The following is a 21688-nucleotide window of genomic DNA, read 5'->3' as shown; positions in this document are numbered from 1 at the left end:
AAGAACTAACGACCACACAACACTAGTTCCTATCTTTATAGAAAAATGTGTGTACGGATTGAAATCTCACCATGTGTGTTTTGCAGTTGTGTACATAAATATGACAGGACACGTTTAATTGAACACAAATCTTCAATTACAGCCACCTTTTTACAAAATAAAAAGTAAATCTAAACATGTCTCAGAGGGAATACAATAAATATAAAACTAAGGCAACATGATAAGTAAAGTAACTGTTTGGCATTGCCAGACATATTACCAGTTAAATGCGTACATTTCACAAGTAACATTCCATGTCACACCATTGGAGGTGCGTTGTTAAACTGATTATAAACATTAAACTATACTGGAAACAATATGGTTCCAAACTATTACATTCATCTAATTCATATGATTGAATTGAAGTGTATGCATTACAATCGTATTATTGATATGGATAACAATGAGTATTTGTAATCATTATACAGTAGGAGGCTGCTATAGTGTTGTCTTAGAAATAAACAGTAGTGGTGTAAACACAAAAATTATATTAAGATGCATATTAAGTGCTAACACCAGAGAAGCTGCTGTTCAGAGGATATATTGGCATGGGTGTTCTTATGCATCCTGTGTCCATTGATCAGCCTTGGAGATGTTTCTACAACTTGGAGTCCACCTGTGGTAAATTCAATTGACTGGACATGATTTGGAAAGGCGCACACACCTGTCTATATAAGGTCCCACAGTTGACAGTTTACACTACCATTCAAAAGTTTGGGGTCACTTAGAAATGTCCTTGTTTTCCATGAAAACATACATGAAATGAGTTGCAAAATGAATAAGAAATGTAGTCAAGATGTTGACAAGGTTATAAACAATGATTTTTAATTGAAATAGTGTCCGTCAAAGAATCCTGCATTTGCAGCAATTATAACCTTGCAGACCTTTGGCATTCTAGTTGTCAATTTGTTTAGGTAATCTGAAGAGATTTCACCACATGCTTGCTGAAGCACCTCCCACAAATTAGATTGACTTGATGGTCACTTCTTACGGTCAAGCTGCTCCCACAACAACTCAATAGGGCTGAGATCCAGTGACTGTTCTGGCCACTCCATTATACACAGAATACCAGCTGACTGCTTCTTCCCTAAATAGTTCTTGCATAGTTTGGAGCTGTGCTTCAGGTCATTGTCCTGTTGTAGGAGGACATTTTCTCCAATTAAGCGCCGTCCACAGGGTATGGCATGGCGTTGCAAAATGGAGTGATAGCCTTGCTTCTTCAAGATGCCATTTACCCTGTACAAATCTCCCACTTTACCACCACCAAAGCACCCCCAGACCATCACATTGCCTGCACCATGCTTGACAGATGGCGTCAATCACTCCTCCAGCATCTTTTCATTTTTTCTGCGTCTCACAAATGTTCTTTGTGATCCGAACACCTCAAACTTCGATTTGTCTGTCCATAACACTTTTTTCCAATCTTCCTCTGTCCAGTGTCTGTTATTTTGCCCATCTTCAATTGGCCAGTCTGAGATATTGCTTTTTCTTTGCAACTCTGCCTAGAAGGCCAGCATCCCGGAGGCGCCTCTTCACTGTTGACGTTGAGACTGGTGTTTTGCGGGTACTATTTAATGAAGCTGCTATTTGAGGACTTGAGAGGGGTCTTTCTCAAACTAGACCCTAATGTACTTGTCCTCTTGCTCAGTAGTGCACCGGGGCATTCCACTCTTTCTATTCTGGTTAGAGCCAGTTTGCACTATACTATGAAGGGAGTAGTACACAGCGTTGTACGAGATCTTCACTAGTCTTGACAAATTCTCTCATGGAATAGCCTGACGAGTTTCAGAAGAAAATTATTTGTTTCTGGCCATTTTGAGCCTGTAATCGAAAACACAAATGCTGATGCTCCAGAACCTCAAGTCTAAAGGCGGACAGTTTTATTGCTTCTTTAAATCAGAACAACAGTTTTCAGCTGTGCTAACATAATTGCAAAAGAGTTTTCTAATGATCAATTAGCCTTTTAAAATGATAAACTTGGATTAGCTAACACAACGTGCCATTGGAACACAGGAGTGATGGTTGATGATAATGGGCCTCTGTACGCCTGCGTAGATATTCCATTAAAAATCAGTAGTTTCCAGCTACAATAGTCATTTACAACATGAACAATGTCTACACTGTATTTCTGATCAATTTGATGTTATTTCAATGGACTTTTGTTGTTGCTTTTCTTTAAAAACAAGGACATTTCTAAGTGACCCCAAACTTTTGAACGGTAGTGTATGTCAGAGCAAAAACCAAGCCATGAGGTTGAAGTAATTGTCCGTAGAGCTCCGAGACTGGATAGTGTTGAGGCACAGATCTGGGGAAGTGTACCAAAACATTTCTGCAGCATTTAAGGTCCCCAAGAAATTTGGAAGCACCAAGACTCTTCCTAGAGCTGGCCGCCCAGCCAAACTGAGCAATTGGGGGACAAGGCCTTGGTCAGGGAGGTGACCGAGAACCCAATGGTCACGGACAGGTCTCCAGAGTTCCTCTGTGGTGATGGGAGAACCTTCCAGAAGGACAACCATTTCTGCAGCACTCAACAAATCAGGCCTTTATGCAAGAGTGATCAGACAGAAGCCACTCCTCAGTAAAAAGCACATGACAGCCCGCTTGTAGTTTGCCAAAAGGCAGCTAAAAGACACTCATACCATGAGAAACAAGATTCTCTGGTCTGATGAAACCAAGATTGAACTCTTTGGGCCTGAATGCCAAGCATCACTTCTGGAGGAAATCTGGCACCATCTCTACGGTGAAGCATGGTGGTGGCAGCATCATGCTGTGGGGATGTTTCTCAGCGGAAGGGACTGGGAGACTAGTCAGGATCGAGGGAAAGATGAACATAGCAAAGTACAGAGAGATTCTTGACAAAAACTTGCTCCAGAGCACTCAGGACCTCAGACTGGGGCGAAGGTTCATCTTCCAACAGGACAACGACCCTAAGCACACAGCCAAGACAACGCAGGAGCGGCTTCAGGACAAGTCTCAATGTCCTTGAGTGGCCCAGCCAGAGCCCAATCGAGACCTGAAAACAGCTGTGCAGCAACACTCCCCATCCAACCGGACAGAGCTTGAGAAGATCTGCAGAGAAGAATGGGAGAAACTTCTCGAATACAGGGGTGCCAAGCTTGTAGCGTCATACCCAAGAAGAGTCAAGGCTGTAATCGCTGCCAAAGGTGCTTCAACAAAGTACTGAGTAAAGTGTCTGAATACTTAAAATAATGTAAATCACATATTTTTTTTATACATTTGTAAAAAAAAGTCTAAACCTGTTTTTGCTTTGTCATTAAGGGGTATTGTGTGTAGATTGAGGGGGATTGTTTTTATTTGATCCATTTTAGAATAAGGCTGTAATGTAACAAAATGTGGAAAAAGTCAAGGGGTCTGAATACTTTCCGAATGCACTGTATATTGGCTCGACTTCGTCTCTGGCCTAACAACATCCGTGTCAATATATCCTCCAAATACCAGCTTCTCGGGCAGTATCACAAACACAATACACAGTATATTCTTAGAAGCCGTTTTCAAATAGAATTCCCATTAATCAGTCAAGATCATCCGGACTGGTTGCATCACTGCCTGGTATGGCAACTGCTCGGCCTCCGACCGCAAGGCAGTACATATAGGGTAGTGCGTACGGCCCAGTACATCACTGGGGCCAAGCTTCCTGCCATCCAGGACCTCTATACCAGGCAGTGTCAGAGGAAGGCCCTAAAAATTGTCAAAGAATCCAGTCACCCTAGTCATAGACTGTTCTCTCTGCTACCGCACAGCAAGCAGTACCGGAGCGCCAAGTCTAGGTCCAAGAGGCTTCTAAACAGCTTCCACCCCCAAGCCATAAGACTCTTGAACATCTAATCAATTAGCTACCCAGACTATTTGCATTGCCCCCCTCTTTTACGCTGCTGCTACTCTCTTTTTATTATCTATGCAGTCACTTGAATAGCTCTACCTACATGTACATATTGCCTCCATTACCCTGACTAACTGGTGCCCCTGCACATCGACTCTGTACCGGTACCCCCTGTATATAGCCTCGCTATTGTTATTTTACTGCTGCTCTAGAATTATGTTACTTTTATTTCTTATTCTTTTTGTGTGTTTTTTTTTTTAAGACAGCATTGTTGGTTAAGTGCTTGTAAGTAAGAATTTCACTGTAAGGTCTACACCTGTTGTATTCAGCTCATGTGACAAATACAAATTTATTTGAATCCTCTTTTCTCAATAGGGAGAAAACTAACAAATAAAACTCTGACGAAACAGTTCTTTGGATATCAATCATCTCCCACTCGCTCCTTCCCTCAGCGGTGAATCTTCTGACATGTGATGAGATACTCAGGGTATGCCTGTGTGTCGTTGAAGATCACAAACAGAGAGGGGTTGTCAGTCTTATCTGCCACGCTGTCGTATCGGAGTGGTATGTCAGAGCTCTCCTTCAGAGGAGCAGCCTTCATGGAATGACTGCCCTGAGTGAAGTCCCCAGTCAGCACCTTGGTCACAAACACAAACTTGTGTCCATCTGCGTTGGGGGGAGAATATTGATCCTGGATGGACAAGGCCGAGTTCACAGCAAAGTAGACCCCCTGACCATACACAGTGGCTGCAAAGAAAAACCACAACGAGAGACCAAATTATTACAGAAAGAGATACAATAGGCCAAATTAGTAAAGTACAACCCTTGACCGTACACAATGGCTGCAGAGACCAGCATATACAAGAGAGGCCACATTATTACAACCGTCTACATCTTCTACAATGAAAATAATGATGAAATGAAAACGCTGATGAACTACCAATACTTTTTTTTATATTAGAAGGCCTCACCATTCTTTCCACAGAAGCTTCTATTGAAGCCATGAACACAGATCTCTTTCACGCTGGTCTCGCTTGTGCCGTGGTACAGAGTCCGCTCCACTTCTGGGTCAGTGGTACTCTGATTTATACTAGCCTTCTTCAGTCTGTACTGGTTGTACAGGAGCCTATTCATCAGCTTCTCAACCTGGGAAATAAGATTAACAGAGGAATGGACTCCGACATCACTGATACAATACAAAGTTAATGGTTAGTTGCTGTAGACGTCGATAGATACTACATACCTTAATGATTCGGATTTCGTTGTGGTACTCCTGTGTGGAGTCGTAGAAGTCTTTCACAACATCCCGGAACTCATCAGAGTCCTTGTTCATTCTGGATGTTTCAGGCAGGTTGGACAGTAGACTGTAGTCCTCATCTGAAAAACAGAAACATATTGTAACATAAGTGCAATATAGCTTGAAGGAAAACGGTGCAACATTAAATAGCTTTGTTAATATTAACATAACAGGGATATTGCATCAGTAATGAAATAGCATCTCACAAATGTAATTCTAATCCCCCCCATAACAATAAGCTCACATACAGTATTTGCTAAGTTCTTTACCTTGCATCTCTGAGTACATGTCATCTGAGCTCAGCATCTTCCTGGAGATGGTTACGGACTTCCCAGAGGCAACGTTGTACTCCTGCATCTTCTCAAAGTTAATGATGTGCGGCAGGTTGTTGAGCAGGATGTCGATCTTTTTCTGTCTCATCTTCCAGGCGTTCTCCATGAACACTGTCGCCTCAGGAGCGTACGGGATCTCCGTCCCTGACGACGCCGGGTCGTGCCACACCCATTGCACTGTCCGCAGGATGTCAGCGTCTGATGTCGTCGTGGAGATCCTCCTCAGCAGCAGCTTCATGTCCGGCATCGCACCGGTAACAAAGTCCTTGAACCCGGAGATGATTGCCGTAGTTCCCTGGATGGTGACCTCCACGGCGTGTTTCCTCTTGATGAGGTCCAGACACCACCTGATTGGTTGATTTAATTGACAATGAATCAATTTACAAAAAAGTAAACATTCACACTGTTGCAATGTATTTTATATAAACCAATATGATATTGAACTCAAATCGGGAAAAAATGCACCTGAATTCAATATAGATTTTCCACAAAAAAAATACATAGAACTGTACACACACACACCTGTGATACGGAGACAGGCTCCTCAGGCTGCGGTGCTCTAGCTTCTCCTCATGCTGTTTAATACTGACCCTCTTGTTCAGGGCAATGTCCACTCTGATCAGGTCACAACTGTAGCCAGCGAACACAAAGATTGTTGCCGAGTTGGCTGACTGAATAGCCTCCTGCAGAGATACCTGGACAGCCTGATCGAGGTGGGAGCCAGCAGTAGGGAGGGAAGCGGTAGGCATGGCACCACCATCATCCCGAGTCATCTTCGTCATCTTCCTAGACAGCTCTAGAACCTTCTGCAGCTCCTCCTCCTCGTCAGCCAGGGACCTCTTGGTGGTCTCCATAGAGTACTGGATGGCCAGGGACATCTGCGCCTCCTCCTCCAGGGTAGTGGAGAGTTGCATGGCCCGGGACAGCTCTCCATCCTGAGTCACCACAGGAGCAGTAGCACCCTCATCGTCAGCATCCCCTCCCTCCACCAGGGGCAGTGGAGGCTCTTCCTCCACCTCAACGTTAGCACTGTCTGGGCCCTGGTCAGAGCTCAGGGTCATGGGTTCCTCGGCCGTAAACAGATCCTCCTCGATGTCAGTGGTTCTGGTCAAACCGGAGAGGCCAGAGTCCAGCGTCTCATCTATGGCTGAGAACAGCCTCTTTGCCTCCTCTATACGATCTGGGATCAGTACATAGATTTTCAGTGATGAATTGCAAAACAACAATCCCAATAGAATAACCACCTTCTCTGAACATTATTCTGGCCACCGTGCTTCCATATGCTCTTTAGGGTCCAGGCTGGGTTACTGTACAACACTGTGACAAATGTTGTAAAAAGGGATTTACAAATACATTTGATTGATATGAGAAGAGTAAAATGAAAGTATGCACCTCTGTCTGAAGCTGAGAGGTTGTTGGAAGTCTGGATAGTGTGAGTCAGAACTGATGTTGAGGCCTGTAAGGAACTTCTCTGGAAGCTCTGATGGGACGTCATATCCCACGCAGCCTCAAAGATGTCCTGTAGGGAGATAACAAAACTAGAATACACAACATACATGCATACACACACACAGAGAGACACAAAGAATACAGTGCATTCGGAAAGTATTCAGACCACTTGACTTTTTCCGCATTTTGTTACGTTACAGCCATTTTTTCACCTCTCAAATCGACACAATACCCCATAATGACAAAGCAAAAACAGGTTTAAAAAACGTAAATACTTGTTGAAGCACCTTTGGCAGCATTTACAGCCTTCTTGGGTATGACGCTGCAAGCTTGGCACACCTGTGTTTGGGGAGTTTCTCCCATTCTTCTCTGTAGTTCCTCTCAAGCTCTGTCAGGTTGGAGGAGGAGCGTCCCTGCACAGCTATTTTCAGGTCTCCAGAGATGTTTGATCGAGTTCAAGTCAGGGCTCTGGCTGGGCCACAAGGACATTCAGAGACTTGTCCAGAAGCAACTCCTGCATTGTCTTGGCTGTGTGCTTAGGGTCGTTGTCCTGTTGAAAGGTGAACCTTCACCCCAGTCTGAGGTCCTGAGTGCTCTGGAGCAGGTTTTCATCAAGGATCTCGCTGTACTTTGCTCCATTCATCTTTCCCTCGATCCTGACTAGTATCCCAGTCCCTGCCGCTGAAAACAAATCCCCACAGCATGACGCTGCCACCACCATGCTTCACCGTAGGGATGGTGCCAGGTTTCCTCTAGATGTGACACTTGGCATTCAGGCCAAATAGTTCAATCTTGGTTTCATCAGACCAGATAATCTTGTTTCTCATGGTCCGAGATTCTTTAGGTGCCTTTTGGCAAATTCCAAGCTGGCTGTCAGGTGCCTTTTACTGAGGAGTGGCTTCAGTCTGGCTACTCTGCCATAAAGGCCTGATTGGTGGAGTGCTGCATAGATGGTTGTCCTTCTGGAATGTTCTCCCATCTCCACAGAGGAACTCTGTCACAGTGACCATCGGGTTCTTAGTCACCTCCCTGACCAAAGCCAGGCGGCCAGCTCTAAGAAGAGTCTAGGTGGTTCCAAACTTCCATTTAAGAATGATGGCCATTGTGTTCTTGGGGACCTTCAATGCTGGTACCCTTCCCCAGATCTGTACAATCAACACAATCCTGTCTCAGAGCTCTATGGTCAATTCCTGCGAACTCATGGCTTTGTTTTTGCTCTGACATGCACTGTCAACTGTGGAACATTATATAGACAGGTGTGTGCCTTTCCAAATCGTGTCCAATCAATTGAATTTACCACAGGTGGACCCCAATCAAGTTGTAGAAACATCAAGGACAATCAATGGAAACAGGACGCACCTGAGCTCAATTTCAAGTCTCAAAGCAAAGGGTTTGAAGACATATGTAAATAAGGTATTTGTTTATTTGGGGGGGAAAAATTATATAAAAACATGTTTTTTCTTTGTCATTGTGTGTAGATAGATGAGGAAAAAATGTGATCTATTTCAGAATAAGGCTGTAGCGCAACAAACTGTGGAAAATGTCAAGGGGTCTGAATACTTTCCGAATGCACTAATATATATATATATATCTCTGAAATACACCATATGCTTAAAGAGATTCTCCAGTACTTTTGTATACTTTTTAGCCAGTAGTTCCCAAAGTAGCACTCATGATGCAAAATTGGTCCCCAAAAATGGTTTAGTATGTCATATATGCAACACGTTATTGCTCTCTGTGCATCTTGCTATTTGTCACTCAAAATGACAAGGGACTGAAGCTCATTGGCTAGGACTCAAATTGCTAGGGGGCTGGCCCGGGTGGGGGAAAATTACTCAGCAGTTTCTAGAAAAACAGGCCCTTTCAAAGTAGGGATTTCGTGGCTAACTGAGGTAAGACACTAATTCTGTTCATACAATGAACAAAAATATAAAAGCAACATGTAAAGTGTTGGTCCCATGTTTCATGAGCTGAAAAAAAAAGATCCCAGAAATGTTCCATACTCACAAACAGCTTATTTCTCAAAAATGTGTTTATTTCCCTCTTAGTAACCTGACTGCAGCTCGGCGTCGTAACCGACTTCAGTGGGCAAATGCTCACCTTCGATGGCCACTGGTACGCTGGAGAAGTGTGCTCTTCGTTGATTAATACCCAGTTCAACTGTACCGGGCAGATGGCAGACAGCGTGCATGGCGTCGTGTGGGCGAATGGTTTGCTGATGTCAATGTTGTGAACAGAGTGCCCTATGGTGGTGGTGGGGTTATGGCATGGGCAGGCATAAGCTACAGACAACGAACACAATTGCATTTTAGCGATGGCAATTTCAATGCACAGAGATACCGTGACGAGATCCTGAGATCCATTGTCGTGCCATTCATCCGCCGCCGTCACCTCATGTTTCAGCATAATAATGCACAGCACCCATGTTGTAAGGATTTGTACACAATTCCTGGAAGCTGAAAATGTCCCAGTTCTTCCATTGCCTGCATACTCACCAGACATGTACCCCATTGAGCATGTTTGGGATGCTCTGGATCGACGTGTACGACAGCGTGTTCCAGTTCCCGCCAATATCCAGCAACTTCGTACATCCATTGAAGAGAAGTGGGACAACATTCCACAGGCCACGATCAACAGCCTGATCAACTCTATGCAAAGGAGATGTGTCGCACTGCATGACCAACAGATGCATATCTGTATTCCCAGTCATGTGAAATCCATACACAAGGGCCTGATGAATTTTTTTAAATTACTGAGTTACAGTTCATATAAATCTGTCAAATATCATAGAAATTGTTGCATGTTGTGTTCATATTTTTGTCCAGTGTAGATTATGCATGTATCAACTACACATCTAGCTCAAAGCCAGAGGTTTAAAAAAATACTTAGTTACTAAAGTTCCAGAGCATGTCTTTAACCATACTTATACAGCAAACCTTTAAAGAATCTATCAAATGTAGAGGAAGAAATCCATGGCACAGAAAACAAATCCCTGTCTATGTGTAGATTGTAATTTGGCTACCACATTTGCTAGTTAATTAGTAATGATACAGTCTATATTAATGTCTTTATCATTGAGCCAACTACCTCATTATCCAGGGGTTCCCAGTGCACCTTCTCCATGTTGATGTAGACCTGGAACTTAGTCTGCATCTCCCTGAGGATGCTGGTCCCCTCCCCCTCCTGGATGAGGAATCGCGCCACGCCCGTCTGTTTCACCGTGATGGTTCTGGTCTCGGTGGACAACACAACGCCCCTCAGAACCTCATCGGCCATTTGACATGCCGCAGCATTGCCTTGGATCTACCAATCACAGTCACATGGATGATTAAAGGAAGTGGAAAGTTTATAAGACCATTCACCAAGACATCCGACACCCTTTTCACGATAGCATGCACATTTTAGCCGTACTATACTGGCTGAGATTTTCTTTTCACATTGTCCTCTCCAGCATGTGTAACCAGTATAGTTCAGTGTGACTCGGGAGTGTGAAAAGGGTATGAGAGAATTACAGCATATACTGTGTTGAATTTATATAATGCAATGCATGCTTTTATGATTATTCTAAAAAGTAAAACACCTACTCTGAGTCCACAGACGCCATGTGCGTCCAGAGGGAAGATAGACACCTGGTTCATATCAGCCAGTAGCTGATGATGGTGGGTCTGGATGTACTTCAACATGCCTGGCTCCATAGAGATGATAGCCTCCGTTTCAATGGGTGTACTGAGGAACTCCACTATCTTAGCCTGCTTCTCCTCCTCCAACCCTCTCAGAGTCAGGACATCTATCTGTCCTCTTTCTGACACATTAGCTGAGCAGAGACCCAGAGACTGGAGGAAGCCAGTCCACTCCTGGGCGTACAGCATACACTCATACGCTCTATCCACAGGGATACTGAAGTCAGACAGCAGAGTCTTCAACATGCTACATGCCTGGCTCACCAAGCTGGGAGACAGAGACGTTACCATGACGACACAGTCCGACACGGTGTACATGGACGGCAGCCCGTTTTCTTTCAACGTCTGCAGCAGCCTGTCCTTCACTTCCTGTTTGGCCAGGAAGTGTGCCTTTTCTGGGTCAAAGGTGAGATGAGCCTGGGCCACGCCCCCAAGGAACTCCAACACAGCGTTCTTCAACTGCTCCAGCACTAGCCGGTCAGGCCCGGCCATGTGGACCCCGTCCTCCCTGATCTGGACGCTACAGCCTTGGTGGGCCAGATGGAGGCTCTGGGGCAGGGGACTGGCCTGGAGCAGGGTGAGTTTCACCGGGTCTGGGACGGAAATGTGGCTAGACATGGGCTCTGGGGTCGAAATTAGGTCATCCATGCCTTCCTGGGCTGCTGCTGCCTGGGACACAGGGGGGGACAGAGGGGGGACCAGAGGCTCAGAGATAGCCTTGTGGGAGGACTGAGAACGGTCATTGGTTATGTCTGCAGGGAGAGAATCAGTCTGTGATTGACCACCACTGTCTGTCTGCTGTGTGTTCGTTGTGCTACTATCTGATGTTCCATTCACAGAGGTCAGGGGAGAGGTCAGAGGTGAGGAGGAGCTGTCCTCTGATTGGAGGAAGGAGAAGTAAGGCCTGACCGTCAGATCTGTCTCCTCCAGTTTATGTGATTGTTTAAGGACACGTTCCACTGCTGTTAGATGCAATAACAAGGAAGGGAATAAAATACATTCAACAGCTGCATAGAATTCGCATGCTTTATACCTCAGCTTTATGCTTTTATGTTGCATTGACATACACTACCAGTCAAAAGTTTTAGAACACCTACTGATTCAAGGGTTTTTCTTTATTTTTACTACTTTCTACATTGTAGAATAATAGTGAAGACATCAAAACTATGAAATAACACATATGGAATCATGTCGTAACCCAAAGTGTTAAATCAAAATATATTTTATATTTGATATTCTTCAAATAGAGCAGCTCACAGATCACTGCACCTGTACATAGCCCATCTATAAATAGCCCAAACAACTACCTCTTCCCCTACTGTATTTATTTAGCTCCTTTGCACCCTGGTATTTCTACTTTGCACACTCATCTACTGTCAAATCTACCATTCCAGTGTTTTAATTGCTATATTGTATTTACTTCACCACCATGGTCTATTTATTGCCTTTACCACCCTTATCTCACCTCATTTGCTCACATTGTATATAGACTTATTTTTCTACTGTATTATTGACTGTATGTTTGTTTTACTCCATGTGTAACTCTGTGTTGTTATATGTGTCGAACTGCTTTGTTTTATCTTGGCCAGGTCACAGTTGTAAATGAGAACTTGTTCTCAACTTGCCTACCTGGTTAAATAAAGGTGAAATAAAAAATAGCCACCCTTTGCCTTGATGAAAGCTTTGCACACTCTTGGCATTCTCTCAACCAGCTTCACCTGGAATGCTTTTCCAACAGTCTTGAAGGAGTTCCCACATATGCTGAGCACTTGTTGGCTGCTTTTCCTTCACTCTGCGGTCCGACTCATCCCAAACTATCTCAATTTGTTTGAGGTCAGGGGAATGTGGGGGCCAGATCTGATGCAGCACTTCATCACTCTCCTTTTGGTAAAATAGCCCTTACACAGCCTGGAGGTGTGTTGGGTCATTGTCCAATTGAAAAACAAATGATAGTCCCACAAAGCACAAACTAGATGGGATGGCGTATCGCTGCAGAATGCAGGGGGAACTACACATGCGGAGATCATCCGTTCACCTACTCTGCGTCTGGAATGGACCTCATGAAGCTGGTTGAGAGAATGCCAAGAGTGTGCAAAGCTGTCATCAAGGCATAGGGTGGCTATTTGAAGAATCTCAGATATATTTTGATTTGTTGCACAAGTTTTTGGTCACTACATGATTCCTTATGTGTCATTTCATAGTGGTGATGTCTTCACTATTATTCTACAATGTAGAAAATAGTAAAAATAAAGAAAAACCCTTGAAAGAGTAGGTGTTCTAAAACTTTTGACCGGTAGTTACAACATCTAACATAATTACTTTAAAACAGATACAACAGCTAAAATGGAATTGCTTGTACACAAACAGATGAAGCCCTTACGGATGACGTCCTTAACTTACATCCAAACAAACATTCGGTAGAGATACAGTACATAACATTTTTTCAAAACGTACAGTCAAAGTCCAGGAAGGAGACCCTGGCAACCCCCTCTGACATCATGGTGACCTCCTTAACTTCACCGCGCCCGCCCCGTTGGCTCTCCAGGTACAGATTAAGCATGTCTGCTGTGATGCTGGGGTGCAGGTTCTCAATTAGGATGGAGTCAGTTTGATCGATCTGTTCCAGAACGATCTGCGCTCCATCCAGAGGCTTCTTAGAGATCTTTGAGCAAAGCTTCTGGAAGTCTGTGCATGCAAAATAAGGAAGAATTCACAAATTAACTATATTGTATGCAAAAGCATAGCCACATACAATATATTTGTAATTATATTGTTTCCCAAATCATGAGCCGTCCTCAATGACTTAAAATCTATGGTTTAGTTGTGATGATACTTAACTTTTATCCAAAAGGGGGGTGAATGAGGTGTGCTTGTGACTCTGTGGTCGAGCAACTACTCTCTCCTTGAGTAACAGGGAGGGGCATGGCTTGGTGTGATTAGCAGCATTAAGCAGCAGCAGAAGGGAGAGATGACAGAAGTAAACTATAGAAAATGTACATTATAAGCGCCGGAGTTGTGTATCACATTTAACAAAACAAACCTTGAAATTCCATTATGGAAGGTAAAGTAAAAACTCAAACCGGTCTTTGCATCAATACCGGTATATAGTAAAATATGGTATACCGCTGAGCCCTAGTTGCGTTTATATTTTTGTTCAGTATACTTCCATAAAATGTTTGAACTGGTATCCGGGGGCCCTTCAGATGAGTCTTGTAAGGACTGTGGGCATCCGATAGCAACACAACCGACATGTAGCCCAAAATGTTCAAACACTATAGACAGAAGTTGGCAGATCAGCAGTACCGACTTCAGACAAGTCCCTCTTGTGTTCGAGAGGGGTCATAATAGTTTGTAGGTCAAACGGTTCGGACGCTACAGAGAATTGTGAGAAGACCAATTTTCATGGTTGTCTCATGCATTTTTTTGGTCTCGCCAATGGCGACAGAACGGCAAGGACCGAACCTGCACATGGCTACATGCAACTCTCGCTTTGATCTCAAAACAAGCGCGTCTACGCATGCTGTAAACACAGTCCAGTTCAAAGTGAATGGCACAGATCCATATATGGCAATGGTTTATTTGCATATAGGCCTACTGCAGTTCTGATTAGTTATGTCGCACCGGTCTGTATAGAGTACAGGCTGAGTCGTGCGTATCAATACAATCCTACTCAGATGCGTTCTGCCTACAAAATCTCTTGCATAGTTCGTTTTGTGTCGATATGTTGCATTGAAAGTGGATAATTAAATCGCGTTAATTCGTTCACAATTGACACAGTAAAGGGAAACGTTTATAGTGTTAACTAAGGGGGAAAACTCTAGAAAGTTTAGTGCTTCTCTGCACGGGCTGATATTTCTTCTCCATGGCAGTTCCGGGGAGCTGCGCGCCTGCGCAGCTTAGATGGAACATTGGTCTCATGGTCTAACAAACACCGCTCTAGCTCTGTCACCTTTAACCGCAGATGTGGAAGTGCGACATCGGTGGATGCGGTGGATTGAGGTTCATCCAATGCAAAACAAAAAACTCTAGCTTAAACTGACAGATTTTTATGGGGATACATTTATGCTAATTCGATTTCCACAGGGCTGCGGAAATCGACTCCAGGGGGTTCAACTTAATAGGAAAACCCCAAACCTTTATTGAAGGCCTGATGGAAGTGTACTAGGACCAGGTCCCTGCCAGGTGAGGGGTGCAGAGTGTAGTCGTCTATGTCCATCCCCATCATGTTCTCTACATACAGCTCCACCAGCTCTTGACAGCTGGATGGGTTAATCCCCCGCAGCAGCAGCCTCCGTGGATCCTTACACGCAGGCTTCCTCACGGTCAGCTCAGCATTGCTCAGGACATGTGCTCTTTTAGACAGGACCCTTGATGCAACTGTCAATCAAACACAGACATAATTAGCATGCCATGGATGAATAGTTTTTTGGAACAATATTATCATGAATTTGTGGACCACAGGAAGACTAGCTGTTGCTAAGACATCAGACTTCTGTGGATCCAGATAAAGAAAGGAAATCTGATTATGTGTAGGTTCATAAAGTGAAACTTATTGGCCTTAAACATTATATCAGATCACAATAATTACACCGACTGAATGCATTCTTACCCTCCGCCTCTTCAAACAGCAGTAAGGCCCGGCTCCCTTCCAGCGCCACAGACACCAGATTACCTCCCCCAGAACGACGCTTGTTCTCAAAGTACAAATACAGCAGCTCCTCCTCCACCTCCTCTGGTACTCCCAGCACCTCCACTGTCCGGTTCTCTTGGCTTTCAGCAGACATCCTGAAATACAGGCACAGGAATAATCAATGGGATTGATTGACTTGCAAAGTACAATGTGTAAGCACACACACGCACACATACCTACAAAAGTATGTGGACACACCTTCAAATTAATGGATTCAGCTATTTCAGCCACACCCGTTGCCGACAGGTGTATAAAATCGAGCACACAGTCATGCAATCTCCATAAACAACCATTGGCAGTAGAATGGCCTTACTGAAGAGCTCAGTGACTTAACGTGGCACCATCATAGGATGCCACCTTTCCAACATGTCAGTTCGTCAAATTTCTGCCTTGCTAGAGCTGCCCCGGTCAACTGGTAAGTGTTGTTATTGTGAGGTGGAAACATCTAGGAGCAAAAACGTCTCAGCCGCGAAGTGATAGGCCATACAAGCTCACAGAACAGGATCCTCGAGTGCTGAATCGCGTAGCGTGTAAAAAATAGTCTGTCCTCGGTTGCAACACTCATCACCGAGTTCCAAACGGCCTCTGGAAGCAACATCAGCACAATAACTGTTCGTCAGGGAGCTTCATGAAATGGGTTTCCATGGCCGAGCAGCAGCACACAAGCCTAAGATCACCATGCACAATGCCAAGCATCAGCTGGAGTGGTGTAATACAAATATCTGGGTGTCCTCTTGGACAATAAGCTTCAGTGGAGTAAATGTAGACCTGATCTACAATACGCTTCGGAAGAGACTGTACTTTATCAAAATGCTGGGATCTTTTGTTGATTGTACAATACTGACTGTTTTACAAATCTTTCATTGAGAATATTTTAACTTTTTGTATTGTTTGTTGGTTTGGCATCACCCAGAAAAATATGCTGAGAAGGATTATCACCACAGCAAGTAAGGTACTTGGAATCAGACAGGCTTTGATGAGTCAGACATGCTTGGCGCTCAGCAAGGCTCACAAAATAATTTTAGACCCAAGCCACCCCCTGTACCCAGACTTTGAACTACTCCCCTTTGGGTGCAGGTATAGGGCACCCCCCAGCAGGAAAAACACAATTAGACAATTTGCACCAGGTGTGATATCCCTCCTAAACAGCTCGGGCTAATATTCAAATTAACTCAGTAACTCAGTAAGTAAGTCTCTTTTATTGTGTAATATGAATTTTGTATTGTCAATTTGTCATCTACTGTATTTAAAGGCCACTTTATTTATTTGTCATCTTTTTTTTGTATTTTACCCCCTTTCTACCGATCTTTTCTACCGATCTAGCACTGAGATGCAGTGTCTTAGACCACTGCGCCACTCGGAAGGCCCTAAAGGCTACTTTAAACATGTACATGATACCGCAACAATTTTCCCACGGGGACAATAAAGTCAGTAAAGTAAAGCTCGCCGCCATTGGACTCTGGCGCAGTGGAAACGTGTTCTCTGGAGTGATGAATCACGCGTCACCATCTGGCAGTCCGACGATTCTGGGTATGGCAGATGCCAGGAGAACGCTACATGCCCCAAATCATAGTGCCAACTGTAAAGTTTGGTGGAGGAGGAATAATGGTCTGGGGCTGTTTTTCATGGTTCAGGCTCCTTAGTTCCAGCGAAGGGAAATCTTAACACAACAGCATCAATGACATTCTAGACAATTCTTTGCTGCAACAGTTTGGAGAAGGCCCTTTCCTGTTTCAGCATAAAAATGCCCCCCGTGCAAAGCAAGGTCCATACAGAAATGGTTTGTCAAGATCGGCGTGAAAGAACTTGATTGGCCTGCAGAGACCTGACCTCAACCCCATCGAACACCTTTGGGATGAATTGGAATGCCGACTGGGAGCCAGGCCTAATCGCCCACTAATGCTCTTGTGGCTGAATGGAAGCAAGTCCCCGCAGCAATGTTCCAACATCTAGTGGAAAGCCTTTCCAGAAGACTGGAGGCTGTTATAACAGGAAAGGCGTGGGGGACACACTCCATATTAATGCCCATAATTTTGGAATGAGATGTTCAACGAGCAGGTGTCCACATACAGTACATACACTACATAACCAAAAGTATCATAGCCAGCACAGACAGGGCCTAGTATGAACACACCTACAGCCAGGTGTGTATTAATTGTGTAATGTGCATTGATCACAAAATGTATCCTACTTGGCTACAAAAGTCAGGAGTTAAGTTGACTTAAATAAAAATAAAACAAATAAGTCGCTGAATATAATAGCAAGTGGTGGATTTTATGTACATTAGTAACGTCACTCATTTTCGAAGAAATAGAAACTGAAACTATCCAGACGCACAACATCGCAAGTAGCACAGAGCAAATGACACAATAAAGGAATAATAACTCTCGTTGGGTATAAATATGAATTCACCCTTAGTTGTCGGGTGAAAAAAGCTTTGAAACACCTTTATTAGCAGTTTAAAGGAAAAACTTACCTGGAATACAAGCATTCTCAGATCACGACGCACAGAAATGGCTTCATTGGCGATTTATTCATCTTTGGGATTGCGTTGGCAGGTCGCATTCAACTTAAGGTGCATACACTGCCACCTACTGTACTGGAGTGCGAAGCCAGACACAGCCTACATACATTCAATTCTCTTCATTTTTCCTGTTCCTTGAAGAAGTTGAAAGAGGCTTGACACCACTTCCCTCCCCCCAATACACCACCCAAACCCCATCCAACCTCTCTAACCCTTACACACAATCTCTCCCTATCTACATCATACAGTTCACAAAATATCAACACATGCTCCCCCATTTCCTCCTCTAAACACTCATCACACAGACCTGTTTCATGTCACCCTACCATCCACAACGTTCCCAACCCGTAGTCTAGTCCACCCAACTTCCTCTTCTACATCCCATACACCCCACCCCTTCCTTTAATGACTGGAGCACACGATAAAATTGCCTCCCCTTACTACTAGTATCCCACTCCCTTTGCCAAAGATTGAGCCCTTTTGCCCGGATCAAGGACTAGACTTCCCTGCGGCCCAGCGGGACCTGAATATCAAACAACTTCTTCTTCTTCTATGATATCATGGTGGTCCGCAAACAATGGTTTAAGTGCATGCCGCCACCTACTGCACTGGAATGTACAATCAATCATGATCTGCCCAATTCTGTACTAGCATAAAGAAAATTATTATTATTAAGTTATCTAAACCAAATAAATCCTTAACTTCTACCAAACCTTCCCCCCTCCCCACAAAACCCCTCCCCTACCCCATTAAACGTATATATCATGCTGAAACACTGCACCCTTAGGATTGTTCAGCATGTCAATAACCATTTATCAGTAACATCTGTTACCCCCATCTCTTTTGCCGTCTCCACAATAACCTTCAACTTGGCATTTCTGCTTTCCACAACCCGAGTCGTATTGATAACCTTACCAATAAAAGCTATGAAGTCAACTTCATTCATTATCAAAGTCCTTTGACACCGCACATTCATGAGCACAAGATTTCTGAACCGACCTCAACCATGCCAGGACCATCAGAAGCACCAGCCCCGACAGTAGGTCCACTTACTACAGGTACATCCATGTAAGATCCATCAGTCCACACTGTAGTTCTACCAATCTGTTTTATGGCCTCTGCATTCGATACATCATGACTGATCCCGCATCTCTGAGCCTCTAGCATCTCTCTGTACCTGGCATCCAACAAATGCTGCACTTATGTTCTCCCCCATAATTACAGCACTTAACCTTCACATTGCTTCCACATTCACCGTAATCATGTGCCCCTCCACACTTGGCAGATCTTTTCTTTCTTTTACACTGAGCAGCTACATGTCCCATTCTTTGTCATTTAAAACACCACAGTGCATATGGGACAAATTCTCTAACATTGAAACTAAGGAATCCTATCTGTACTTTTCCCAGCAAGACTTTCTCAAACCTCAGCATCACTGATAAGCTTTCACTACTTTGATCAACCTTTAGGCTTAAATCACTCTGCCTCCCTTCACATTTTCTTTAATATCATCTGTGGACATAGATATTGGGACCACCGTGGGACTCCCCTCAATCTAGCATAAGCATCAGGGACATGGCTTTTAATCTTCTTCCCATTAAGCTTTTGCATTTTAAAAATCTTCTCTTGTTGAGCCTGGCTGCCGCATAATATTAACAATCTACCATTTCCAATGAGCCGAGCTAATTTCACTTCACCTACCTCTTTCTCTACGGCATTAGTTAGTTGGATAGGGTGTAAGCGAGGCCCTGTGGTCTCATCAAACACAATCACCACTTTCCACTCCAACACATCATTACTCTTGCTTCCTACCTTGACTCTCTTCATGATTTCTTTACTAGACACTCCACTGCTTACTGTATCATGATCTCTCTTCTTCCTATGTCTTTTCACTACCGACCCTTCCGGTCCTTGATCAGAACTAACATCCGTATTGTTCGCATTCCAGCACAGCTGTTTCTTCAAACTTTTTCTCCATTTCCTCCGCACTACACGCCGCCGTTTCCTCTACAATGCCCCGCTTCCGTGCTACCGTCTTTGCCATTGAGCAATCATATCTACCCTCTCTCCCGCACACACTCTCAGGACCGTTGAATGTATCCTATCCCGGAGTTTTGGCTTCCGATCCATATACAAAACACCCATAATCCAAAAATGACCTGATCAATGTGTGGTACATATACAACAGTGTTTGTCTATCTGACCCCCAATCACCTTACTACACTTAATATGCTCAACATGTCTCTTCGATGTAATCCTCTCATCAAACCACATACCTAAATACTTAAACTCAGACACCCTACCTATATCCTGACCGTATATTTGCAGCCTAACATCTTTAACCTTCCTCCTAGAATACACCATAAAGCAGGACTTGGACACAGACATCCTAAACCCCCATGTTAGAGACAAATCTTCCACAACTCCCACAGCTTCTTCCTCATCACATATTTCACATTCCCACTTCTCTTCCACCCTATTGACAATTCTGACCCCAACATGACTCGATCGAACAGGAAGTCCATGATCCAGTTATGCAGATGTCCCCCAATGCCCAATGCACTCAACTTGATCAACAACCCTTCCCTCCAAATGGTATCGTAAACTTTCTCAATGTCAAAATACACAACACTCATCACCTCTTTGGCTATCTCTGTACTATCTCTGTACTATCTCTGTACTATCTCTGTACTATCTCTGTACTATCTCTGTACTAACTGTCACCAGGGCCTTCATGGCAGACCTTCCTCTACTGAACCCACTCTGTGCTACGCTCATCACACCCCTAGCTTCCAAGAGATACATCATCCTATTCACCACTGGAAACTTCCTGGTTGTTCGTCATGTGCACCAGGTAGTGGTGCTTCTGCGTCAGCTACAGGATTTATGCATTACATTTTCAATAGCAAGGCCACTTGAATAAGCAGGCCTAATTAGTCAGAATATCCTAATTGGTTTGACTAAATATGCAAATTTTCATGGAACATGAGGTAATGTGGAGGGGGAGAGAGTCAGAGGACACTTATGATTCTAGCTAGGTCATTTAGTAAGTTTGTTCATGACTGTAATGTAGTCCTACACTATCATTTGTAGCCTAATGTATGTATCCATACATGTTTATAGCTTCAACAAGAGAGACTCAGGAGAACAAAGATGGTATTCTCATTATGACCTTGTAAAGCAGAACCTTTGGCAAATAAAACAGTTTATCCATTATCCACTAGGTGACAGTGTCCTCTAATGTACTGTTACATGACCTGTGTGTGTGTGTGTGTGTGTGTGTGTGTGTGTGTGTGTGTGTGTGTGTGTGTGTGTGTGTGTGTGTGTGTGTGTGTGTGTGTGTGTGTGTGTGTGTGTGTGTGTGTGTGTGTGTGTGTGTGTGTGTGTGTGTGTGTGTGTGTGTGTGTGTGTGTGTGTGTGTGTGTGTGTGTGTGTGTGTGTGTGCATATGTTTAAAAAAACATGGAGCATGTTATCATCACTGATATTAAATTCATTGACCATCAATAATTATACTCCTGGTCTCCTTTTTTAAACAAACACATCTTTATTCAAATGAAACATGTTACATGGTCTCAAAACGTGCAAAATAAATGATGGAAAGATCTCAATTGCATACTCCTCATGTCCTCTCTCCGCATCTCTTCTCAAAATCCATTGGAGGAGAAAGCCAGAGGGGAAGGACCTCTGGCTTTCTTATCCAATGGGTTTTGAGAAGGAAACAAGAAGAGAGGACGTGAGGAGTATGCAATTGAGATCTTTCCCACGGCTCAAAACCATTTATGGGGGGGGGGGGGGGGGGGGGGGAAGACTTTGGAGCAATAAAAATATCCATTG

The 21688-nt window shown here is 43.9% G+C and overlaps 1 protein-coding gene across 1 annotated transcript; it reads right to left on the bottom strand.

Moving 5' to 3' along the window:
• Positions 1–4189: 4189 nt before the first annotated feature.
• LOC120022662 (protein mono-ADP-ribosyltransferase PARP10-like) lies at positions 4190–18193 on the bottom strand. The gene is made up of 12 exons (XM_038966646.1): positions 17805–18193; positions 15248–15423; positions 14773–15015; positions 13093–13323; positions 10543–11600; positions 10046–10261; positions 6902–7028; positions 6032–6689; positions 5447–5856; positions 5124–5257; positions 4852–5026; positions 4190–4627 (listed from the first exon to the last, which is right to left on the bottom strand). The coding sequence occupies exons 2-12, from the start codon at positions 15420–15422 to the stop codon at positions 4329–4331; spliced, it is 3726 nt and encodes a 1241-aa protein (XP_038822574.1). The 5' UTR covers position 15423; positions 17805–18193; the 3' UTR covers positions 4190–4328.
• Between the last annotated feature and the right edge of the window lie 3495 nt (positions 18194–21688).

Source organism: Salvelinus namaycush, chromosome 27, assembly GCF_016432855.1.
Source record: "Salvelinus namaycush isolate Seneca chromosome 27, SaNama_1.0, whole genome shotgun sequence".
Lineage (NCBI taxonomy): Eukaryota > Metazoa > Chordata > Actinopteri > Salmoniformes > Salmonidae > Salvelinus > Salvelinus namaycush.
Note: the sequence above shows the minus strand (reverse complement) of the source record. Positions and strands in the feature narration are given on the sequence as shown.